The sequence below is a fragment of the Indicator indicator genome, chromosome 17 (assembly GCF_027791375.1).
Source record: "Indicator indicator isolate 239-I01 chromosome 17, UM_Iind_1.1, whole genome shotgun sequence".
NCBI classification, from domain to species: Eukaryota; Metazoa; Chordata; class Aves; order Piciformes; family Indicatoridae; genus Indicator; species Indicator indicator.
Window position 1 is genome coordinate 2,783,901 of NC_072026.1, and position 22,620 is coordinate 2,806,520.

At 41.2% G+C, this 22,620-nt stretch overlaps 1 protein-coding gene across 1 annotated transcript in view; it reads right to left on the reverse strand.

Moving 5' to 3' along the window:
• Nucleotides 1-22,620, reverse strand: part of LOC128972456 (connector enhancer of kinase suppressor of ras 2-like) — a 198,619-nt gene that overhangs the window by 79,091 nt on the left and 96,908 nt on the right. The window contains exons 5-6 of the mRNA XM_054388444.1: nt 16,596-16,637; nt 7,419-7,538 (exon numbers count right to left, since the gene is read on the reverse strand). Coding sequence (XP_054244419.1) covers nt 7,419-7,538; nt 16,596-16,637 — 162 coding nt within the window. The remainder of the gene's footprint in view (nt 1-7,418; nt 7,539-16,595; nt 16,638-22,620) is intronic.

Here is a 22,620-nt window from a genome sequence, read left to right on the forward strand (position 1 = left end):
AGTCTTCCTGCTCCTCAGGCTCATGAATGTCCGTTCTCCTTATCTAATCAGATCCAGGGCTGTCCTACCATATTTTTCACTATCACAACCTGTTTTGTTCTTTCTGCCCAGGTAACTCCGTTCCCAATCTTCTGTCCTATTACTGGTCTATTTTCTGCCCTTACAAGGAGAATTTCCCTGGAATCCTTGCTTAGGATGTTTTATCTTCTTTTTCTTTTCCTTTTTGTCCCTGAGCATGGGGTTTTATTCTTTCTAGTTTCTTCTTGAACTGCACCGGTGATCCCAGAACACAGGAGAATGACAAACTATTGCCCTTATCTACAGGCAAGACTTGAGCGATCTCATTCACTCTGTGAAGATGGCTCAGACCAGCCAACAGGTAGCAGGTTAGAAAGAAACATGCTCTTTAATTATTGTGATATGTCAGGTATGAAACTCCAAAGAATTTACTGATATGAGAGAGGCTACAGAGCAAGGAAATGTTGCACAGGCTGTTATGTCAAGAACTGACTGTTCCTGAGTAACTCTACCACTGCCCCTAATGAGAGAGTGCCTTAAAGGTTTTTAATTAAAATCTGACTTTGAAGACATATGGGAAGAGTCAGTCATTTTGGAGAGACTATTCCCTAGAAAGTGCTGCTTCTAGTTGTAAGTGGAATTTCCTTGAAGAATTTATTGCAGAGTCATCTGGTTAATTAACCAAGGTTTAATGACAGCAATGGCTTTTTAAGTGTCAACAACTCCTCCCAGGTTAATCCATGGGTATGTCAGGCTGTATTTGAGGAGCTGTGAATTTTGCAATGGGAATAAACTCTCTTAGTATGAGCATTCCTGGCTCATACTTCCAACACATCCAACTGCAGGTCATTACTGAATTTTGGGTAACCATGACCTGTTATCAGATGATTCACATTTTCATATAACTTCTCTGCTGCCATATTAAAAATACATTTGTATTCAGGTATTTAAAACTGCAATAAAATGGTTTGTGTGTCTCAGCAGTAATTTTACAGGCAGAAGAGTCCAGAATCTGTTTTCATAGCTCAGTGAAGCATGGATAGTGAAGATGCAGGTTTGCAATGCTACAAACTACCAGGGAGCTGTTAAAGCCCTTGATCTTTTGCCCCAGATCTAAAACGGCTTTTTAAACTTTGTTTTAACTATGAAATTTGGACAGAAGCATACAAACAATTGCCAAGATAATGCTTTAAGAAGGTGGCTGGAAGAGGTTTTTTTTTTAAATTTGCTGCCATTTAAAAAGTCCATCTCAAAAATATTCATTTTGCTCTGCCTTTTATGCTGCAGCCCTTTACCCAAATTTACACTAAACCTCTCTACTTTCTTCCTGCAATACAGATTCCACTTTTCAAAAGACCAATTTCTAGTATCTTCTATTATTCTTCTGTATTGGTTTGTTTTAGTATTCTTGTTCTTTTTGATCTTTCCTCTATCCTCCAATTTATTCTGGAATTTTAACATGTTTTTTTTCTTTAAGTCTTTAAGATACCTTCTAGCATTTTTACCTTACTTATTGCTCTTTTTAGTTTTCTTTTCACTAGCTTTTTAATTATTATTGTTATAAATTTATTTAAATGGCAATGCTAAACTGATTTTCTGTTGGCATTGGTTGTCTTTGCTGCTACAAATTTATGTATTCATTTATCTGAACCCTCTTACTCAAAAGACTTTAGTCTTCTTTCTTTAGTCTTCTTTCTTATTTTCCTTTCACTAAATCCTACTTAAATAGACATCCATGGACAACAAACAAGGTAGGCTATGAGAACTTTTGTATGTCAAGTATGATGGAACTTTGTCAGATTTGTGTAAGCCTTTAAAAGGTATCTGAAATAATTAGATGAACACCCTAACAGTTTTAGGACAGCCATGTGTATTTCCACAGAACAGCTGCCTTCATATCTGAGTTCTACTTATTACATTCTTTTGCAATTCCTTTCTTGCATAGATGGAAAAGTTTGGCTTCCATCACTTTACATGACAAATTCCACATAAGAAGAAGTGCTTTTTGAAAGGGTAGATATACATTAGATGGATGAATAATCCTTAATAAAGAAGGGTCTTTGCATCTGACAGCTTATCTGTTTGGTTTCCTTTTCTCCAGTGATGCACAGCTTATAAAAATATTTATTTTCACAGTCTGTTTCCCTTAAACTCTTAAATGGAAAAGTTCCCTTTGTAGAAATATTTCCAAAGCTGTGGATATAAGCAGCATACATCTTAATTAAAGTGTGACAGATTACACTGTTTCTATCAGCAGCAAGAAGCTCAGACACAAAAGAGAACAACAAAGTGAAAGGAAGTAATAAAAGTGCTCCTGCATTCCAGAAGTAAAACATCCTCAGAGGTCAGAAGACAGAAAACCAAATAATAAAGCACAACATCCTGCCTGTTTAGAATCTCCTGCTTAAGAGTAACCATTAGTCTCATCAAAGAAGATTAAAGTGCATGTTACACAACAGGGTCTTTAAATATAGGTACAGCACATCAAGTGCAGAAGATGAAGGAAAAGTTTAGTCCTAAATAACACTGGCTCCAATAAAAATGAGTCTGCAATTACTCACAATGCCTGGTTATTGAAGAGTAGTAGGAGGAAAAAACAACCTAAACCTCAAAATCTTCTCCATGCTTCCATCTTATGAATGGTTTCTGCAACCATCATCTCAAACAAAATACTGATTTGCTTAGCCTGCCTTTATCTGACAGCAAAACTGCTCCAAAGCTTGCTCTGGACATTACCAGTGAGGTTGCATCGCTGTTCACCTACCCTCACCCTTAAGGGTTTAGCAGCAAGCTCAGGAGATGCAGCTCTTCCCTTGCAGACAGTACCACCAACTCTCCACTGAAGAGCCTGTTGCTTGTGTTGGGTCCATCAGGCCAAGGAATTTTCACCTGATTTGCCTAATCACCACACAGCAATTCTGAGACCCTTATGTGTAGAACTTGCTCTGCAGACTTTTGAAACACAAGAAATTCCAGGGGAATGTGTTTTTCAAACACCACATTTCTGGAGAAAAACCTTGCCTTGTACAGAGTAGTTATGTGCAGTATCTGAAAATAAAAATTATGCTGTAGTTTCATTTACCACAAGTTCTTGTACCATCACAAAGAAGTTTACCATCTAACCTATCTTTCTCTAAGTAGAAAGAAAAATAATGTGAAAGTATAAAAATGATCCACTTTGTTAAGCTACAGCTGACGCTATAAACAACTCAGAGTTGGCAAACTACAAGCCAAGGAGGGGAATTTTCTTAAATCAGGAAGTGATTGTATTCGATTCTGTTCAATTTCTTAAAAGCTTATGCATGCATGTTCCCTTTCTGTCAGAGCTGACACCGGTTCTCATAGTCTAATACTTTTTCAGTACAGGAGTTTATTCCTCAAGTTTGTCAAACTGGTAGTTTGAAACAAAGCTTTGCCTTCCAGACATTTTATTCTGGCTGATGATGCAGTTCACTTCAGCTATAAATGATATTACCATAGTCTACAACTGGGGAGAAAGGGTGCTTTATGATCTTAAAAGTAACTTTAAAATGAAACAGAAACTATATGGAGGGTGTTTCTGTATTTGTCACTGAACATTCAGTGGCTAAATAGTGACAAGGAGGAAAGCAATGAGTGGTAGGAGTGACTGGTACTGCTTGGGAAGGAGTGGAAAGAGAGAGTTAAAAATTCAGTGTGTTTCTGGAGGCCAGCAAATGCCTGCAGAGATCAGGATGCAAACACAGTAATCAGGACTTGGAATGGAATCTGAAATGCGTGCTTTCCGATGCAGATTCTTTTGTCCAGTAAACTGCCATGAAACTACCAGCAGAGAGTATGCTCTGGGGAATGCATGAGATAAGGCTATTTTTAAATAAAACAGATTGAAGGAGATGATGCTTTAGAGAGGAAAAGAGAAAAAGACAATCATTACATTGGTAAAAGCCTGGATAGAAAGGTAGAAAATGCTGGAACTGAAGTTACATGTTCAAAGGGCATGGAGTGCCTTTGTGGAAATGATTTATGATCCAGAATTTATTTGAACAATTAATCACAGACACTGCCCTGCAGGAATTCTGACTTCGTGTAGAAACTGTATTGACTTGGACCTGGAAATTAATTCAGCTTATGGGGAAGCTTATGCAATGCCTGTAGGACTCCTGGTTTGTTTGTGGGAGAAATTAGAAGGGATATAATAACAGCAGGTTTGCATATGGAGTCTTGAAAATAAAGACTCTTAATTAAGTCAACTGAATATCCAGTCAACTGAATCACTCCAGATAACTAAATTCTTCTATAAATCCAAGTCATTTACAACAGATTTTTCACCAAAGGCAAATAATTTGTGTTCATTTTCTAGATGCCAACCCTGCGTGAGGCTGAAGCTGGAGCCCTCAGCAGCTCTGAAAGGCTTAGCTGCACTTAAAACTAAGAGAGACTGTGATTTATGCTATAAAGTAACAAGGGTTCTGAAAAATGGGATGCTATCTTCTCCTGAAAAACAGCTTTTTGGCGATTTTGACACAAATTGCTCTGTGTATTAGATTCTTATTTATGAAACTAAAACTATAAGATCGTTTTCACAAGTGTGTTGTGAGAATGAATTAATCAGTGTCTGTAAAGCACTCAGTAAGGCCATATAAAAAATAAACCAAACTCATCTCACAATGAAATTAGTAACTGAAGGGAATGCAGAGCTTAGCAGCAGCATGGTAAATAAGACCTCAACCCTTACACTGAACGATAAGGATAAAAATGGAGCTCTGAATACTTTCCATTCAGTGAATAGTGCTCATTTTTCTCTTGAATGAAGCAGAGATCCTGTGGAAAAAGCTGCTATACAATCATGAGAAAGCCATTTGTAATTCATTACTCTGTTCTAAATTTGATCCTGATTAATGTTTTCTTTTCCTCTTCACACGATTTTTCTTTTATTCCCATTTATAGTCCTTTTTCATATCTTCTTCTAAACAGAACTGTGTCAGCAAAATTGATTATAAGGAATTTTCCAACCTAACATGTTGGAGAGCCTTCACAATTAGGCTCAGAGAACGCAGCCATTCACTGTCATTTTTACTTCATCTACCAAAAACAAAAAGAAAAAAAGGAAGGCAAAAATCAATGGGCACTTTTGATTGCAGTCTTTATCTCACATCCTCTGTCAGCAGTGCCCACTTACTGCAGTTTTCTTGGCTATAAACTCATGGGTACACTGTGGTGGAGAACTACACCCTAATTCCTCACCTAGTGATGGAGTCCAGGCTGCAGTGTTGTGCCAGCTCAGGCTTTCCCTGGCTGATGCTTTGTTAAGAAAGAAAGGGGTCCAGGGAAGTGTGGACCTTAGGCCAGGCCACAACAATACATCCAACAAGTCTCACCTTGGTCACGTATATCATGCCTTAAAGGTTTAAATTGTGCTCCATACTTTATGATTAGAATAACTCCTGAAATAAACCTGCCCAGTATTTCATACCATTTGTTTTTCATCTCACTACAGGACATGACATTTTAGATGGGCATGGCATTTTTAAAGCAGGCTACACTCTTTCTGTCTTCCACTAGACTACTACCCTGTCCTAGACCTAGAGCTATCTCTGAATTAGGAAACACTGGTAACATCAAGCCCTGCTTGCTATGCTCTATCATCCTTGAGACAAATACATCCCAGCTGTGGTCATGCTCCCTTCAGCACTGATAGTGAGCTCTCCGTTAAGCAGACCAGCAGAGATACACTTCTGGATAGGAAGAGAAGATGTAGTGAGATGCAGAGCACTGGCATGCTGGATGTAGCAGTCCTAATGCAAGCTGAAAGCACTGAGAGAGTTTACAGATCCTACACTACACGAGCTGCTCAGTGGTACTGACCTGGTATCCCTGCACTAACTCAGAAATCAGACCAAGAGGGAAAACTGGGTCACAAAGGGAATGCATTTGGCCATTGCACAAGCAAATTGCATCCATCTTCAGGATTACATACTGGGCTAAGCATCTGTGATGCCACAGAATCAAAATGAAATGTATTTCATGCTCTCATAATGTTCTTTGTTGACTAAATCAGTCCAAGAGTAATGTAAGTGTATGGAGTCATACAAGCCCCCATGTCTGTGTATATTTCGTGTTAATAAAACACATAATTCTCAAACCAGTATGCATACCTCAAAATAATTATGCTTATGTAACTTTGACAGGGTTTGCATCTGATGCTCATTGATATTCAATGTCAGAAACAGAGTAAAATATTGGAGTAACACCAAACTTCTCAACTAACAGAAATGTAAAATAAATCTGTAAATCACGCTGAATTCCAAACCAGAAGCGTGCCACAACACATACAGTACAACTCAAATGGGTTTTAATATGTCAACTCTGGAATTTTCTGCAGGTAAGTTTCATGGCTACCATTTTTTCTACCTGTTTACCACCCCCCCCCCTTTTTTTTCCCCTCCAGCTGCTTTCTCCAAGCCCGTAACAACATTCTTGCATTTCTCCTATCATAGGGGAGGAAAAATAAATCCTAAAAAGGCAGCTGAAGAAAGTCTAAAAGAACATACTGGGGAAAGCAGCCTGTCTGATGAGGAGAATGTGCAAAAATATCCCAGTGCCTGCACTGCTGCCTTACACTCCAGCTTTTATTAGGATCTTTGTTTCCCAGGCATCGTCCCTGTCTTCGTCCTCCTACAGCCTACCAATAGCAGAATGGTTGTGAAGTAGCTACCAAGGGGAGACAGAAATCTTTACCCACTGACCCCTACAGATTCACAAAAAAAACCTTGTCCAAAAAATGCAGCATTAGATTATTATTGAGAAGTGGCAGCCAAATACTTACTGAACAATCATCTCTGCAGAGAATTTTACTGGTGTGACTAATGCAGAGCAGCTGGGATGTGCAGAAAACAACAGCAAACAATTTACAAATAGAAGGGATTTATTTTGTCTCTGGGATGGTACTTCTGCAAGTTTTATTTGTAGTGAATCATTAGGGAGGCATAGAACTATTTTTATGCAAGCCCAAGAAGCATACCTTCCTCTATTGGCTTTCAAAGCACGTTAATGAATGAGATTTAGTTAATTTTATTTGTATAAGTGTGTATTTGGAGATTACTTTGGTACATTCCCAAAACTGCAATATGGCTATCCAAGGATTACAAATTTTCTTTAGCTGCTCTGTTACCAGCTGCACATGAAGCCCTAGGTAAAAGAAATGTTAGTTAAAAAAAGAACAGCAACCAATCCCTTTAATTAGATAAATGCTAAATTAAGCCACTTTCACAAATCTGATTCAGCTTACTAAAACAGTAGTAGACTATATGAGAACACATTTTGATTTCTTGGAAAATTAAAAAAAAAAAAAATCACCCTAAAGAACTGACTCTTGGATTCTGGATTCTAACAGTTAAACTTCAAGTTGCTTTGCTACTTACCAGACCCTCACTGGGCATAATGCTGGTGAGATGAACTACCTCAAGATGTGCTGACTGTGACACCAGAGAATCAGATGAGAGAGAAATGATGTGGTCACAAATCCCAGACAAGGTTTTACACTAGAAAGAAAAACAAGTCAATATAATTTGTGATATTAAACTGTGACTATTAAGTGAAGAAGTTCTGATCATGAGAACCAACTGAGAAAAAACAAATCATTTTGATTCTTAGCATTGTAAAAGCCACAGCCATAGGAAAATCAAGAACAAGAGTAACTTCTTGTGAAGGCAACAGAAAATACACCAAATTAATAATCTCTTTTGGCTACCAAATAATGAAACCAACTCTTCCAACGGTGATATATTAGGTGACCTCCATATTATACAACTTAGAAAATGTTTGCTTTGTTAAAGATGACACTGGTGGGAAAGTGTCTCAGTTAATCCATTTCCTGGGGTAAAATTCTTATGCATGTTTGAGCACATCCTTTATCTGATATTCTATATCACTACAACTATGCAATAATGTTATGTCTTAAGTTAAAGATCTCAAGATTTTAATGCCCATCTATATGATCACCTTCAAAGCAAGAACTCCCCTGCATAGATGGTGACAGGTGTTCTGACAGACCCAAGCTATCCATCAAGGGCAAGCAGTCATTTGATGGAGCTGGTCTGTGCTCCCAGAGAATCTTCACATGTAACTCTTGGTTCCCAGCTTTGCATGTGTTGCTTGAAAATATACTGAAAGCATTCTTTTGCATGGAGTGCAGAATGGTCGTCCAGTCAAAGTTGTGCTGTATGCATCTATTGCCCTTCAGGGTCTCTACTAATTTTCCCTAATTATAGGAAATTCCAGTAAAATCCCTTAAGGGAAGTTTGATTTCAGGCATTTGCAAAAGCATGAGGATTTCTAACATCTCTTTTGACACTATACATAAAACAACTAAAGTTGTCACAATGAATAAATTAACTGGCTGAATTTATGGATTGTATTTCTATTCACTGTATAGTTACTCATCTGGAAATCCATGTACAGCTCTGGAGTACTGGATGTGCCATGTGTGTTTGGATCAGCTGCAAGACACAAAGCATCCCATCCCAGTATGCATGGCTGCACCTAAAGGTCACCATCAGCAGAAATATTTCTAGTGATAGTGATATGGCTCTGGCAGCATGAGACGCTGCATTAAGATATGTTAAACTATTTTTGGCATAAAAAAAATTAGAAGGGACCCCGAAGTCTTGTGTGCAAGTTTCAAAACCACAACAAGCAAAGCATGCACTCCTCATATGGCAGAATATTGCTGCACTTAGGAAAATCTGAGACAAAAGTGGGTACTTCAAGAATCATAGAATGGTTTGAGTTGGAAGGGACCTCGGATGGTCATCTAATTCTACTCCCCTGCAGAGAGCAGGGACATCCTCCAGTAGATCAGGTTACCCAGAGCTCTATCGAGCCTGACCTTGAGTATCTCCAGGGCTGGGACCTCAATTACCTTCCTTGGGAACCTGTTCCAGTGTTTCACCACCCTCATGGTGCAGAACTTGTTCCTAACATCCAATCTAAATCTGCTCTTCTCTAATTTCAAACGATTGCCCCTTCTCCAGGCTGAACACTCTAGCTCCCTCAGCCTGCCCTCAAAGGAGAGGTGTTCCTGCTCCCTGATCCTGAAGCTCAAGACCTGTTGCAGAGGAATATTGCACACAGTTTTACAGGCCATCCCAACACCTAAACCAATTTATTATTTCTCTCAATGGGCCTCAGCAAGCACAGAATTTCTAAGAAGTCATTAAGTCTTGAACAAGCCATATCAGAAAAGATATTTTTAGTTTGGCTGCCACTGCTGGGTTGGTACAATGAATGTAAGTTAATAATCTGTATTTACTGCTGAGAGGAAAAACAACCTGCAGGTTACAATTTATAACTATTCTAGGTACACTATAATATTCTGGAGAACTGAGAGTCTTGATAATCACACTCTGCTGAAAAGATATCAGGAAAAGAGAAACCTGATCCTCAGGCACACAATTGAAGTGATGCTGAAGATCATTCCATTGTAATTGTGCTGGGGCACACCCATCCTGGCTGGGGCTGAGAAGAGGGTGCAGAAACTGTAGATCTAGATAAGAGGGAGGCGAAGCTTCTAGGCTCCCTGTCTCATGATGTCGGTCTGGATAAAGAATTAGCAAAACTCGATGGAACACACACTCTCTGGGCCCGGATTACTAATGCTATAAAGCGCAGGTACCCTACCAGAGAGGATTTGCCTTGGGCCCCAGTTAAATGGACGGCTATGGAACAGGGCATTCGGTACCTGAGACAGATGGCTGTGCTGGAGATCATCTATGGAAATGGCCAGCTCCCCTTGGACCCAGATCAGGTGTCCATGAAACGGTCCTTAGTAAAGAAACTCACCCAGGATGCCCCTCAAATATATGCACACACACTAGGGGGGATGCTTCTGACTGGACAGGATGGAAGTCCTAAAACTGTGGGTGAGTTTGCTAGTGACCTGAGGGAATATGAGGACAGTGTCAGTCACAGGCCTGTAATCTCAGCCATAGAGGCTATGACTAAAGACATCATCAAAGAGATTAAGGCCTCCAAACCTGAACTGAAGGAAGGGGATGACACCTTTTCTCCCCTTTCACCTTCTCCATCAGAATGGATCCATGTTTCAGCCATCAGGAATAAACGTCATTCTCCTCCCCCTAGGAGATCACCCCAAGCTAATCAAGGGATGTCAAGGGTGGCTCTGTGGAGAGCTCTCTGTGACCATGGGGAAAACATGAACCGCTGGGATGGCCAACCCACCTCTGCACTCTGGGCCAGAGTACAGGAACTGCAAGGTGGCCCCAATGGGAATAACTCGCCCAGGAGAAGGGCAGCCCCAGTTTCCCAGGGTGGTTCCTCCCGTTCAAGAGACCCTTCTCCCAGTAACACAGGGCCCTGTGACAAATGTGGGCTTCGCCGCCAGCATTAGAGGTGCCCTGCCTCCAGCCAGGCGGAGGTCAGGGACAACAGAGTGTACTGGGATGTGTTGTGAAATGGCCTGGCACTTCAGAAGCCCTGAAGTACCGAGCTCTGGTGGACACAGGGGCCCAATGCACCCTAATACCATCAAGCTACAGAGGGACCGAGCCCATAACCATTCAAGGGGTCACAGGGGGCTCACAAGATCTGACTGTACTGCAGGCTGAGATAAGCCTGACTGGGAATGAGTGGGGAAAACACACCATAGTGACTGGTCCAGATGCACCTTGCATTCTTGGCATTGACTTTCTGCGGGAGGGATGTTTTAAGGACCCTAAGGGGCACAAGTGGGCATTTGGGGTAGCAGCTGTAGGGACTGCAGACAGGGAACAGCTGTCTGCCATGCCTGAGCTGTCAGATGACTCCTCCGTAGTTGGCAGCCATAAGGTGCAGGATTTGAAGTTACCAATTGCTTCTCGCATAGTGCATCGCAGGCAATACAGGACCAACCGAGACTCTCTGCACCCCATACATCAACTGATTCGACAACTGGAGAGCCAGAAGGTCATCAGCAAAGCTCATTCACCTTTCAACAGCCCAATATGGCCAGTGCAGAAGGCAAACGGGTAATGGAGATTGACTGTGGACTACCGTTGCCTGAATGAAGTGACTCCTCCGATGAGTGCTGCTGTGCCAGACATGTTGGAGCTCCAGTATGAACTGGAATCGAAGGCGGCCAAGTGGTATGCCACAATAGACATTGCTAATGCTTTCTTCTCCATTCCCATTGCAGAAGAATGTAGGCCACAGTTTGCTTTCACCTGGAGAGGTGTCCAACATCAATGGAATCGTCTCCCCCAGGGGTGGAAATACAGTTCTACCATCTGCCATGAGGTGATCCAAACTGCACTGGAGAAGGGTGGAGCCCCTGAGCACCTGCAGTTCATTGATGACATCATTGTATGGGGTGAGACAGCAGAGGAGGTCTATCAGAAGGGTAAGAGGATAATTGATATCCTGTTGGAGGCTGGCTTTGCCATAAAGAGAAGCAAGGTAAAAGGGCCTGCCAGAGAGATCCAGTTTCTGGGAGTTCGATGGCAAGATGGCCGTCGCCACATCCCTCAGGATGTGGTGAATAAGGTAGCCACTATGGTGCAACCCACTAGTAAGAAAGAGACACAATCCTTCTTGGGGCTTGTGGGCTTCTGGAAAATGCACATTCCCAGGTATAGTCAAATAGCGAAACCCCTCTTCCATGTAACACAGAAGAAAAATAGTTTTGTGTGGGGATCTGAACAACAGGTAGCATTTGACCAGATAAAACGAGAAGTGGTCATGCTATGGCTCTGGGACCTGTTTGAACTGGGCCAGAGATCAAGAATGTGCTGTATACTGCGGCTGGTGAGAGTGGTCCTACATGGAGTTTGTGGCAGAAAGCTCCTGGTGAGACAAGGGGCAGGCCCCTAGGTTTCTGGAGTAAGGGGTACAAAGGTTCTGAGGCCAACTACACTGCAACAGAAAAGGAGATCCTAGCTGCCTATGAGGGAGTCCGAGCTGCTTCTGAGGTAATTGGGAACGAGTCACCACTCCTTTTAGCTCCAAGGCTTCCGGTCCTGACTTGGATGTTTAAAGGGAGGGGCTCAACCCCACATCATGCCACAGATGCCACCTGGAGTAAATGGATGGCCCTGATAACTCAGCGAGCTCGAATGGGGAACTTTGAACACCCTGGCATAGTAGAAGTGATCACCAACTGGCCAGAGTGCTGGCTTTGGGATGCCACCAGAGAAGACAGTGACCCGTGCTGAGGAAGCTCCTCCATATAATGACCTCCCTGATAATGAGAAGGGCTATGCTCTATTCACAGATGGACCTTGCCGTCTTGTAGGGAGCAAGCGGAGATGGAAGGCAGCTGTCTGGAGCCCAACAAGGCAAGTGGCAGAAGCAAGGGACGGAGAAGGCGAATCCAGTCAGTATGCAGAGGTAAAAGCTGTCCAGCTGGCCCTAGATATAGCAAAACGGGAGAACTGGCCGGTGTTTTACCTATATACTGACTCCTGGATGGTGGCAAATGCCTTATGGGGGTGGCTGAAGGAATGGAAGAAGAACGGATGGCAGAGGAAAGGAAAGGCTATCTGGGCCGCAGACCTGTGGCAAGACATTGCTGCCCGTCTGGACAAGCTGCCAATAAAGGTACGGCACATCGATGCACACATTCCCAAAAGCAGAGCCACTGAGGAACACCAGCACAACCACCAAGCAGATCTGGCTGCTAAAAATCTCCCAGATAGACTTGGACTGGGAACACAAGGGTGAGCTATTCCTAGCTCGCTGGGCCCATGGCACTTCAGGTCACCAAGGGAGAGATGCCACATACCGGTGGGCTTGGGACAGGTCAGTGGACATATCCATGGAAGCAATCTCCCAGGTTATTCATGAGTGTGATATCTCTGCTGCCATAAAGCAGGCTAAGCTCATGAAGCCTTTATGGTATGGGGGGAGATGGTCAAAGTATAAGTACGGAGAGGCCTGGCAGATCGACTACATCACCCTTCCTCGAGCTCACAGTGGCAAGCAGTATGTACTGACCATGGTGGAGGCAAGTACAGGGTGGCTGGAAACCTACCCAGTACCTCATGCCATTGCCCGCAACACCATCCTGGGCCTGGAGAGACACGTCCTGTGGAGACACAGCACCCCAGAGAGGATTGAGTCGGACAATGGAACCCACTTCAAGAACCATCTCACAAGGGACTGGGCAAAGGAACATGGGATTGAATGGATTTACCATATCCCATATCATGCACCAGCTGCAGGGAAGGTTGAACGCTACAATGGCTTGTTGAAGACCACCCTAAAAGCCATGGGGGGTGGAACCTTTAGGAACTGGGAAAGACACCTAGCTCAGGCCACTTGGTTAGTCAATAGCAGAGGGTCTGTAAACTGAGCTGGTCCTGCCCAGTCCAACCTGCTGCAAACAGTGGATGGAGATGGAGTTCCTGTGATCAATGAGAAAAACCTACTAGGAAAATCAGTATGGGTTTTCCCTGCTGTTGGTGGGGGCAAACCAACCCGAGGGGTGGTCTCTGCTGAGGGGCCTGGTCACACATACTGGGTCATGCTAGAGACTGGGGATATTCAGTGTGTGCCACAACGAAACGTGACGTTGGCTGAAAATGTATAGCCTCTGAAGGTAACACCAATTAATGTAATGTAATCACTGTATAATAGTTATAAGTCATTGTAAGTTTTCTCTCCTAGTTTGATTACAACCTGGTGTCCAGGATCCAGCATGAACCCACCGCACACAAGCATCAGCTCAAAAGGACTTCTGCATCATCTCGCCTACACCTGCTCCTGCTTCCCATACAGCAATAGACTTTTCCTGACTCCCCTTTAGAGGTGAAGATGGTTTCCTGTTCTCTCTTATTCTTCTCCACGTTCCTGCCCAGCTCAAGCACCACCTGCATCAACTGGCACCAGAGAGAGAGACTGCCCTGAGAGAGAGAGACACAGCTGGGATAAAGAGGGACTCACAACATGAACTCTAATACCACAACTCATGACTGGATAAAGAAGCTGTAACAGGAAAGTGGAAGTGAAATAGAGGAGTGGACTGTGCTGGGGCACACCCATCCTGGATAGGGCTGAGAAGAACCCAGCCCCAGGTGGACAAAAGAAATTTAATCTGGGGAGGGTTTGGCCCCTCCCCTGCTGGGAGAAGGTGGTCCCCTGACTCAGAGGTGGTCTATTCCACTTCCCCTTCCTGTCCAGCAAGCCTATAAAAGGGGTGGATATCGTGCTGCTCTCGCCTCTTTCCTGCCTCCTCTGCTCGAGAGGGCTTCTAGCTGCTGTTACTGTCTCCTGCACCGGACCACGTGGCTGGGGCCTTTTCTCTCTCTCTCAACTGAATCCACCGACATCCAGGGGAACACAAGGCCATCCAGGCTTGGTTTTGTATATTTTTTCCCACTTACCCTCATCCCTCACCTCTGTAAACCCCCCCCCCCCCCCCCCCCCGCCGTTACTGATATATATATATGTAAAAAATTATTTTTTTCCTTTCCCTTTTTGTGAAAAAAGAAAAAAAATTTACTCCTCCTACTTCCAAACCGACTTCAGAATATTTCTTTCACGATTCTTTTTTTTTCTTTCCCCTACCCCCTTTTTTTTCTTTCTTCTCTCTCTCCACCTTGCTGAGAAAAAAGGGAGAGGGGCAGGGGGAGGAATTTATATCTATTATCATTTGAGCTCCTAAACTCAGAGCTCAAACTACCACAGTAATTTATCTTTCCCCATAATACCTGAGTGGCAGAGTCTGGTCACACAACTCATGAGGGAATGGCAGCTGTGCACCTGCAATCACATCAGCTGAGCACATGCTGCTGCAGTGAGGAGGTGTTTCAGTCACATCTCCATGGCAGTGACTCGCTCCAGTAACAGATGAAGAAAGTCACTCATGGATCACCATTTTATAGTATTGTCTTTACTACTCAGTGCATCTCTCTGAATGTGTCTCAGAAATAAAACAAAACACCATATGGTGTTTAAGTTATAGATTATCTCTCTTTGAAATGTAAAGTTTTACCTTAGAGCAAGAAAATTATTTTTCTTAAGTGTTTAATTAAAAAAAAAAATTTTAGAAATAAAGTGGCCATTAAATAAATGAACAATTTACCAGGCTTATTTTTTAATTCAGTATCCTTGAAGTAGTTCTTTAAGATGCTGTGAGAAAGATGCTGATTCTGTTCACTTCACTTAGAGTGATAACCAGGTTGATTCTCAGAGCCTGGATGATCCCTTTCAGGTACTTCAAGGTGATTTTGCTCAGGCTAAGATGAGTTCTACTGCCTTGGAATCCAGGCTCTTTAAGGTTCATCACATTTTCACTGCTGAGCCTATGGAATACTTAAAAATGGAAACTTTTATCTTTTCTATCTATATTTTTAGGCTTCCATTCAGAACAGGTAGAAAAGCCAAAAGTTACATTCCTGCTAAGGAAGTATTTCTAGGAGTCATCTGCAGTTAGAACTCTGGGTTCAAAGGTGTGTGTGTATACTCCAAATCCCAGAAGATTTCAGGTGCTTTTAGAAGTTCTGTTCAGAATCAAGTTTGCAATAGTAAGCTTTTTCCTAAAAGTCAGGGCACGCTTTCTGAATTTAACAGCACATTAATGTTTTACAGCAAATTTTAATCCCTGCTGGAAGCACAGTATGTGTACAAGGCTTAAAAAATATTAAAAAAAAAAAGGCAGACACTTGGTTAGAGCTTGTCAAAAGCTTATCTGAAATTGTAAATCCTTTGAGATTCCCCTTTCCTCATAGGCTTTAAATCTATCTCAGTGTCAGTAAAAGTTTCCAGCGCTGTTGCCATGAAAATAGGAAGTATTTAACTCAAAGACCAATGTCTAATCAATAACTTTGTATAAGATCCTTCCCTCACCCTTTGTCATTAATTTTTTTGAGTGCTGAGAGCACAAAGTGCTCAGTTTGACAATCAGTGAGGCTAGTAAGGACCAGGTTTGATGGATCTATTGCTGGAATTCCACACCAACAACCCTAGTAAGAGTATTACCCTAGTAAGAGTACTGTGAAGCTTCTAAACAATCTAACAATAATTATCTCTCTGTGATTAATTGCAGGTATAACAGAGACCATTACTGCAGGGAATTGTGTGAGGAGAGTGAGAGGGAGTATCTGACCTTGTTTGCTAAAATAAAAAAGTAAAAGTTAGAGAATACCAGAAGAAAGTTGATTTTCACAGCTTTAAATTTGAAAGATTTCCAGCTTAAGAATGAGTAAAAAGGTTTGGTAAGAATGGTTTGTAAGTGAATGACATCCTCTTCCATAAGTCTCCAATCCTCAGAGAAACTGGAAACCATACACTGGGTGAAAAAACCCATTTTATTAATGTTGTTGGAGTAGCATCATTCCATTTTTATATTAATGCAAAAAAAAAAAAAAGAGATAGTTTGGATTGTTAAAGATTTAGTCAGTTGGCATCAGGAGGTTACAAAGCCTATAAGATGTTTTCTTTCAAGCACTTTGATCTTATTTATGAAAACATTAACTTTCAGTAACTAATATCATTCATTAGAAGGTGTATCAAATAGTAATGAACTTTGTTTTCCTGAATTATTTTTTGTAATCATTTAAAGGAAGGATTAGAGAATACCAAAGTGCAATACTTAGAATACTTACCACATGAAGAATTTTATTTTCTGTTTCATACACTGTACAATCCTGTGGCAAAACAAAACCAAAGCAATTAGTACACATTGTTTTAAATTTCCTATTACAAAATAAAAGAAGGCTTTATGCTGATAACTCTCTCTTACAGAGGTACCTGTAAAGACAAATGATCACTTCAGTTTTATCACAGCCAAAAGGTTATTTACAAGCTTAGGAAACTTAGCTCCTCTTGTGGCTGATTACCCTCAGGGATCTGTTCTTCCCTTGACAGTTCTCAAACTCATGCTCAATACTAACAACAATATAGCTGTAAAGCAGGGGAGACAGATTCGTGATAGTGAGAGAAAAGTAACTGAGTATCAGTCTGGCATGTCAGCATTTCAGTGATGTGCAGAGCAAGAGATACATTGCCTAGCCTTAAAGCAGGCAGAACGTTTGTTACAGCAGCTAACTAGTAGACCTATGCTTCTCTGGTCCAGCAGCTCAAATCCTTGGCTATGTCCCATCTGCTGAGGCCATGTCTAGCTTTCAAACCTTCTTCCTTGGATGTTGTTTTGAGGACCTTGTCCCTCAGCCTTTCTGAGGCTGCTGCAGAGCCTCTCAGCAGCTGCTGTGAGAGCTGCTCAGCCCTGGGTACAGGTAACTGCTGCCCCCTCAGCTCTAAGGGTCATGTTTGTTTTGGAGGACTGGCACTTTTGTACAGAATTTAATTGTAAGCAAATACAGTTACAAGAATATTGTTGCAGAACAGGAAAGTTAAAATCAGAAGATTATGAGTGCCAAGGAACACAGAGAATTTATATTAGCATTTCATGGTCAAGTATTCCTTTGATGTTTCTTCTGTATTCATACTGTTATTTTCTACAGCACAAAAAAAGAATTCAATTAGTCAGCTTGGTTGGCAATGCCCAAGGCATTTTCCTACAAGTTTTGCACACTTCAGACAGCACATCCACCATCTCCTTTTAACCCTCCCCGTACCAAGAATACAAAATGATCACAGCAGGGCTTACAGTTTGACTTCAGAGCTAATGTTCCTTTCTAAATGATTACTTTAATTTCTGTGCTAGAAATACAATATGAGCTTTATTCTGAGCAAACTTAATTACTTCAGGTCAAAGAATAGAAGACTTATATATGGTAAAGCTCAAATTTTACTGTTTTGTAGAGCAGAATTAATGTTAGCTACACTCAAGATTTCATTAGCATTAAAAATGTTAATGGCTTTGGGATCCCTTCCAAAATAGCTGCCTATTGACTTTCCCCCCCCTGCTTTTTTCTGTTTTTAAATACATCTGACTGGTTTAACTGAGAGGTTAAAAGCACTTGCAATGTTCTACTAAAACATTAAGATATGTAGGTCACAATATTCTTCTGATTTGCTTTTCTCTGATACATATCAATGCACTGGGGATCTCATTAAAAAAAAAAAAAAGGAAAAAGCACAAATAATCCCTTCAGGACTAACATTTATAGAGTTTTGATCTATTTTTCTTTAGAAAAGAAATAGTAGTCCTAGTGATGTTCTTTCTACATCCTCTGTAAGCAAGATGACATGTTAAAAATGTTGGGATTTTCTTACGGTTTAAAAAAGCTCTTGAAAAGATCAGCAGCTGCATTCTATTTCCCTTTGTAAAATGGCAAAGCAGTCACAGCAGCAATATTACACCTCAGCTAGCTTCTGCACTGTTCAGAACATCTTACCTCTCTGAGGTACAGTACACCTTCAGAGCTGACAAAGAAAACCAACATTCTGTTGAATATTCATAAAGAAGAAAGGTCAGGAGGACTTGTCTCACTCACACTAGATTAATAATTTTAGTTTCTAATTCTGAAAGAAAAAAATGCTGAAATGTGCAGATCACAGAATCCCAGCACAGTGGGGGTTGGAAGGGACCTCTGAAGATCACCTAGTCCAACTCCCCTGCTAAATCAGGGTCACCCACAGCAGGTTGCCCAGTGTCACAATGTCCAGATGGGTTTGGAATCTCTCCAGAGAAGGAGGCTCCAAAACCTTCCTGGACAGCCTGCTCCAGGACTCCAGCACCCTCACAGGAAAGTTTTTCCTTATGATGACACTTCTTGTTCCAGTTGGTGCCCATTGCTGGGCACCACTGAAAAGAGTCTGGCCCCTTTCCTTTGCCCCCTGCTCTTCAGATACTGATAAGCACAGACAAGATCCACCCTCAGACTGCTCTTCTCCAGGCTAAACAGCCCCAGGTCTCTCAGCCTCCCCCTCAGAGAGATGCTGTAGCCCTTTGCTGGACTTTCTCCATTAGCTGCCTGTGTTTTTTTGAACTGGGGAGCCCAGAACTGGATCCAGTGCTCCATATGGCTTCACTAGGGCAGAACAGAGGAGAAATAGAACCTCCTGTGTCTTAATGGCCATATTCTTCCTAATGGACACCAGGAGATTATTTGCCTTCTTGGCCATAGAAGCACACTGCAGGCTCATGGTGAATATATACCATAAAGAAGGTTTTATGACAAGTTCTGAGGACAGTTTGCTAATGCATACAAATGCTAATACATGTAAAATATGTAGTTGATTAACCTACTACAATAAACCAGCATGAATTAAGTGAAATACTGAAAAGAGAGACCTTATAAAGGAGCAGCTTGGAAGAGAACTTAAACCTCTGATGTTTCCCAGTTGAATGGCCATTTCCTGGTATGATACTGCAGGAAAGATCTACTGAAGTCTTTGAATGGTGGGTATGACAAAAGGATAAGTAACAATATGTTGCTTGCATAGGCAAAATCAGGCACTCACAGAGTCAAAAGAATGAGATTGCTCTGAAATTAGGCAAACAACAGTTGTTTATTTTACTTGGTAGTTTATTTTACTTGGTTCAGTTAAGGTAAAGACTTGATCTTAGTCTATATTTGGGAAACAGTGAACAGATGTTTGATAACAAAATGTTCTTTAGCAAACGCAAGCAATATAAGAACGAGGGGCCAAAAGCTGAAGTCTGCAAAGTTCAAACTGAAATAACACCCAAGATTTTAACAGCAGTTGCTGAATCACAGAATAACTCAGGTGGGAGGGACTTCTGGAGGTTATCTAGTCCAAGCACCCCCACAGAGGAGGGCTCCTTTAAAAGTTAGACCAAGTACAGGAAATTACTAAGAAACAGCGATGTCTATCAGTTGCAGCATGAACTAGATAGATTCAAATAGATGTGTTTCATCCTAACCACAAAATATTTGACTAAAAATAGGGTAAAAATCCATGATGTGGTCTCTGAATTTAGTTCAGTAAGGTTAATTAAACATCAGTAAGGGGGAGAACAAGCAAAACTTTGGCTTTTGTTGGAAGAAAAATAGCCTGAGTTGTGCTGACAGTCTTTAGTAGGATGCAGACAGACTTTTTGTTCATGCAGTCTAAGGCAGGTATCAAAAGCATCTGTCACTGATTTAAACATTGTTGACATGATCAGGAAAAAAAAAAAAATCAGAAAAACAGCTTCTACTGGAACTAGAAAAATCTTTCTACACAGTGAAAAATTAACCAATGGCTACATTTTACAAACAAAATTCCAAACCTAAACTTCCCCAGTTATTCCTATTGTCTTGCTCCCAGGGTAGCCATTCTGTGATTCCATGATTATATCTAAGAGTGTGTCACTCAGACTGTTAGGGGTTGGAAGGGACCTCCAGAGATCATCAAATCCACTGCCCCTGCAAAGCAGGACTGCTAAGGGCAGGTCACATGAGAATGCATCCAGATGTTTAAATGTCTCCAGTGAAGGAGACTCCACAACCTCCCTGGGCAGCCTGCTCCAGGGCCCTGTCTCCCTCACCATACCAAAGTGTCTCCTCACATCGAGGTGGAACCTCCTGTGTCCTAGCTTGTACTCATTGGTCCTTGTCCTATCACTCAGCACCACCGAAAAGAGCCTGGAACCTTCAGGTTGACACCCACCCCTCAGGTGTTTATAGCCATTGATAAGATCCCTTCCCAGCCTTCTCTTCTCAAGTAAAGTTACATAGCAGTGCCCACTATTTAGGGGGTTCACCTTGAGTGGCAGGTGTATGTTATGCACACAAAGCATGTTAATTTTGCACAGAATTAATCCTCAGGTTGAAGGCATTCCTCACTTAATGTGTCAAATGAGTAGGCTTGGCTGTTGCTTTCATGCTGAACAAATTAGATATTTAAAATTTATATCATTCATAAAACAAGAAGTATCTGAAAGGATCCAAGATCTAGGTTTCCATTAGTTATGCCTTTCAATGCCTCACATTTTAGCCCATGGCAGTTCTGCTTTAGGTGAGACATTTCTGCTTTCACACATTAAGGTCAATTCTCTTCAGATTTAGTAAGAGCAAAGCTGTCTCCCTACAAACGATTTTCTTTTATCTATTCTTTCTGATGCTAAGTTTAATGTACTGAAAAAAAGATCATGTATGACTATCAAATAATCCAGATCTGATAATAACATAGAAAAAGACAAAACTGTATTTATAACTGACCTGAATAAGTAAACATTTTGCATCTTGGATTTTCTGCTAAAGGAGAGACTGTTTTAAATTTGTCAGAAGGAGGCCTTGAATAATAAGGAACCAAACTATTGCTTGCAAAGGAGAAATGAATTTCATCTGCCAAAAGCAGTGAATTGAATGACAGAAATGGAGACAGCAATTCAAAATTAGACTATTTTCACCTAGACCACAGGGGGAAAAAAAAATAATCAAACTCAGACAAACGAAGCGCAATATCAGCTGAAGGGCAGAATCAGAACCTGAACTTTTTTATACTGTAGAAAAGTTAATTTTGCTTAGTCCATAAATCAAAAATAGCCTAGTGCTATAAACATCTTATAAGAGAAAGATTAAGAAAGACACATCAATAATTAAATGCCTACATAGGAATTTTTAAACCAAGAAAAGAGAAACAGGATGGTTTGCACTGCAAAAGTGCATGAGGGACAAAATTTCTAAAAGAAATAAATCCAAATGTTATAAATTAAGGGTAATAACGTACAACACAAAGACTCACAATCACCAGCCTTAATTCTTTTTTAACCAAGTACTGAAATGAAATTGTAGCAAAAACCCAACCCAAACTAAACCAAAAGAACAACAAAACAACAACAACAGAGTTTGCAGAATGCTACTGCTCCAGGACACCTTTTAACTTAAATGAGATCTGTTACTGGTCTGCTGTGAGGTCAGATGCAAAACTGCCAGCAGACACAGAAGCAGGCTCCTGCTATATTGTCTGCAGAGCCAGTTCCAGGTGCTTACAGAGCTATATCTTTAGCTAAGCTTTCTTCCTGCTTTCCCTCCTGCAATACTTTTGTGCTTCATTCCAAGGGAGCCTTGCCTCTTCTCCAACCTATGTATTCCAAGAACACTCTTCTATCTCATCAATATTTTTATCCACTCACAAGAGGACAATCTCACTGTAAATAATTGTAAAACTAATTTGCACTCAGTCTTTCTGTACCTGTGTCACCTCCTGTCTTCAGGGGCAGACACTGTCAGAGACTGCTATTATTCGTATATGATGTACAGAACAGATGAGATTAATTCATTTGAAGTACCTGTGGACTGTGCTGTATTACAGTTAATTAATAAATGCCAGTGGTGATACATTTATTTGCTCCATATTGGTTTGTTTAATATTATGAATATTTCATGTTAAAACTTTCATGTAACTGGTTCTCCTTCAAATGAAGAAGCCACAGTGCAGGTTCTGGATAAATTTATATGTATTACGAGAACTTGCCCCTGAAAGGGTTTTAATCATTCATATTATAATCTGTAATAAACTGTTAGCAGTGGTTACACTGTTTCCCACTGTGGCTTTGCTCTTTTGTTGAGCAGTGGCATGGTGGTAGGTAACCCCACATGGAATTGTCTACTCAAAAGCAAAGTGGATTATTTTTTACGTCATGTTGTCTTTCCATCTATCTAAGCACAGGAGGACAACCATTGTTCCAAAATGTCCCCATCAGTCCCAGAGAACAGAACATGCAAAGAACAGAGAAGTAATGCCAAAACAATTTTTCTGGTGAAGTAAAAGCTT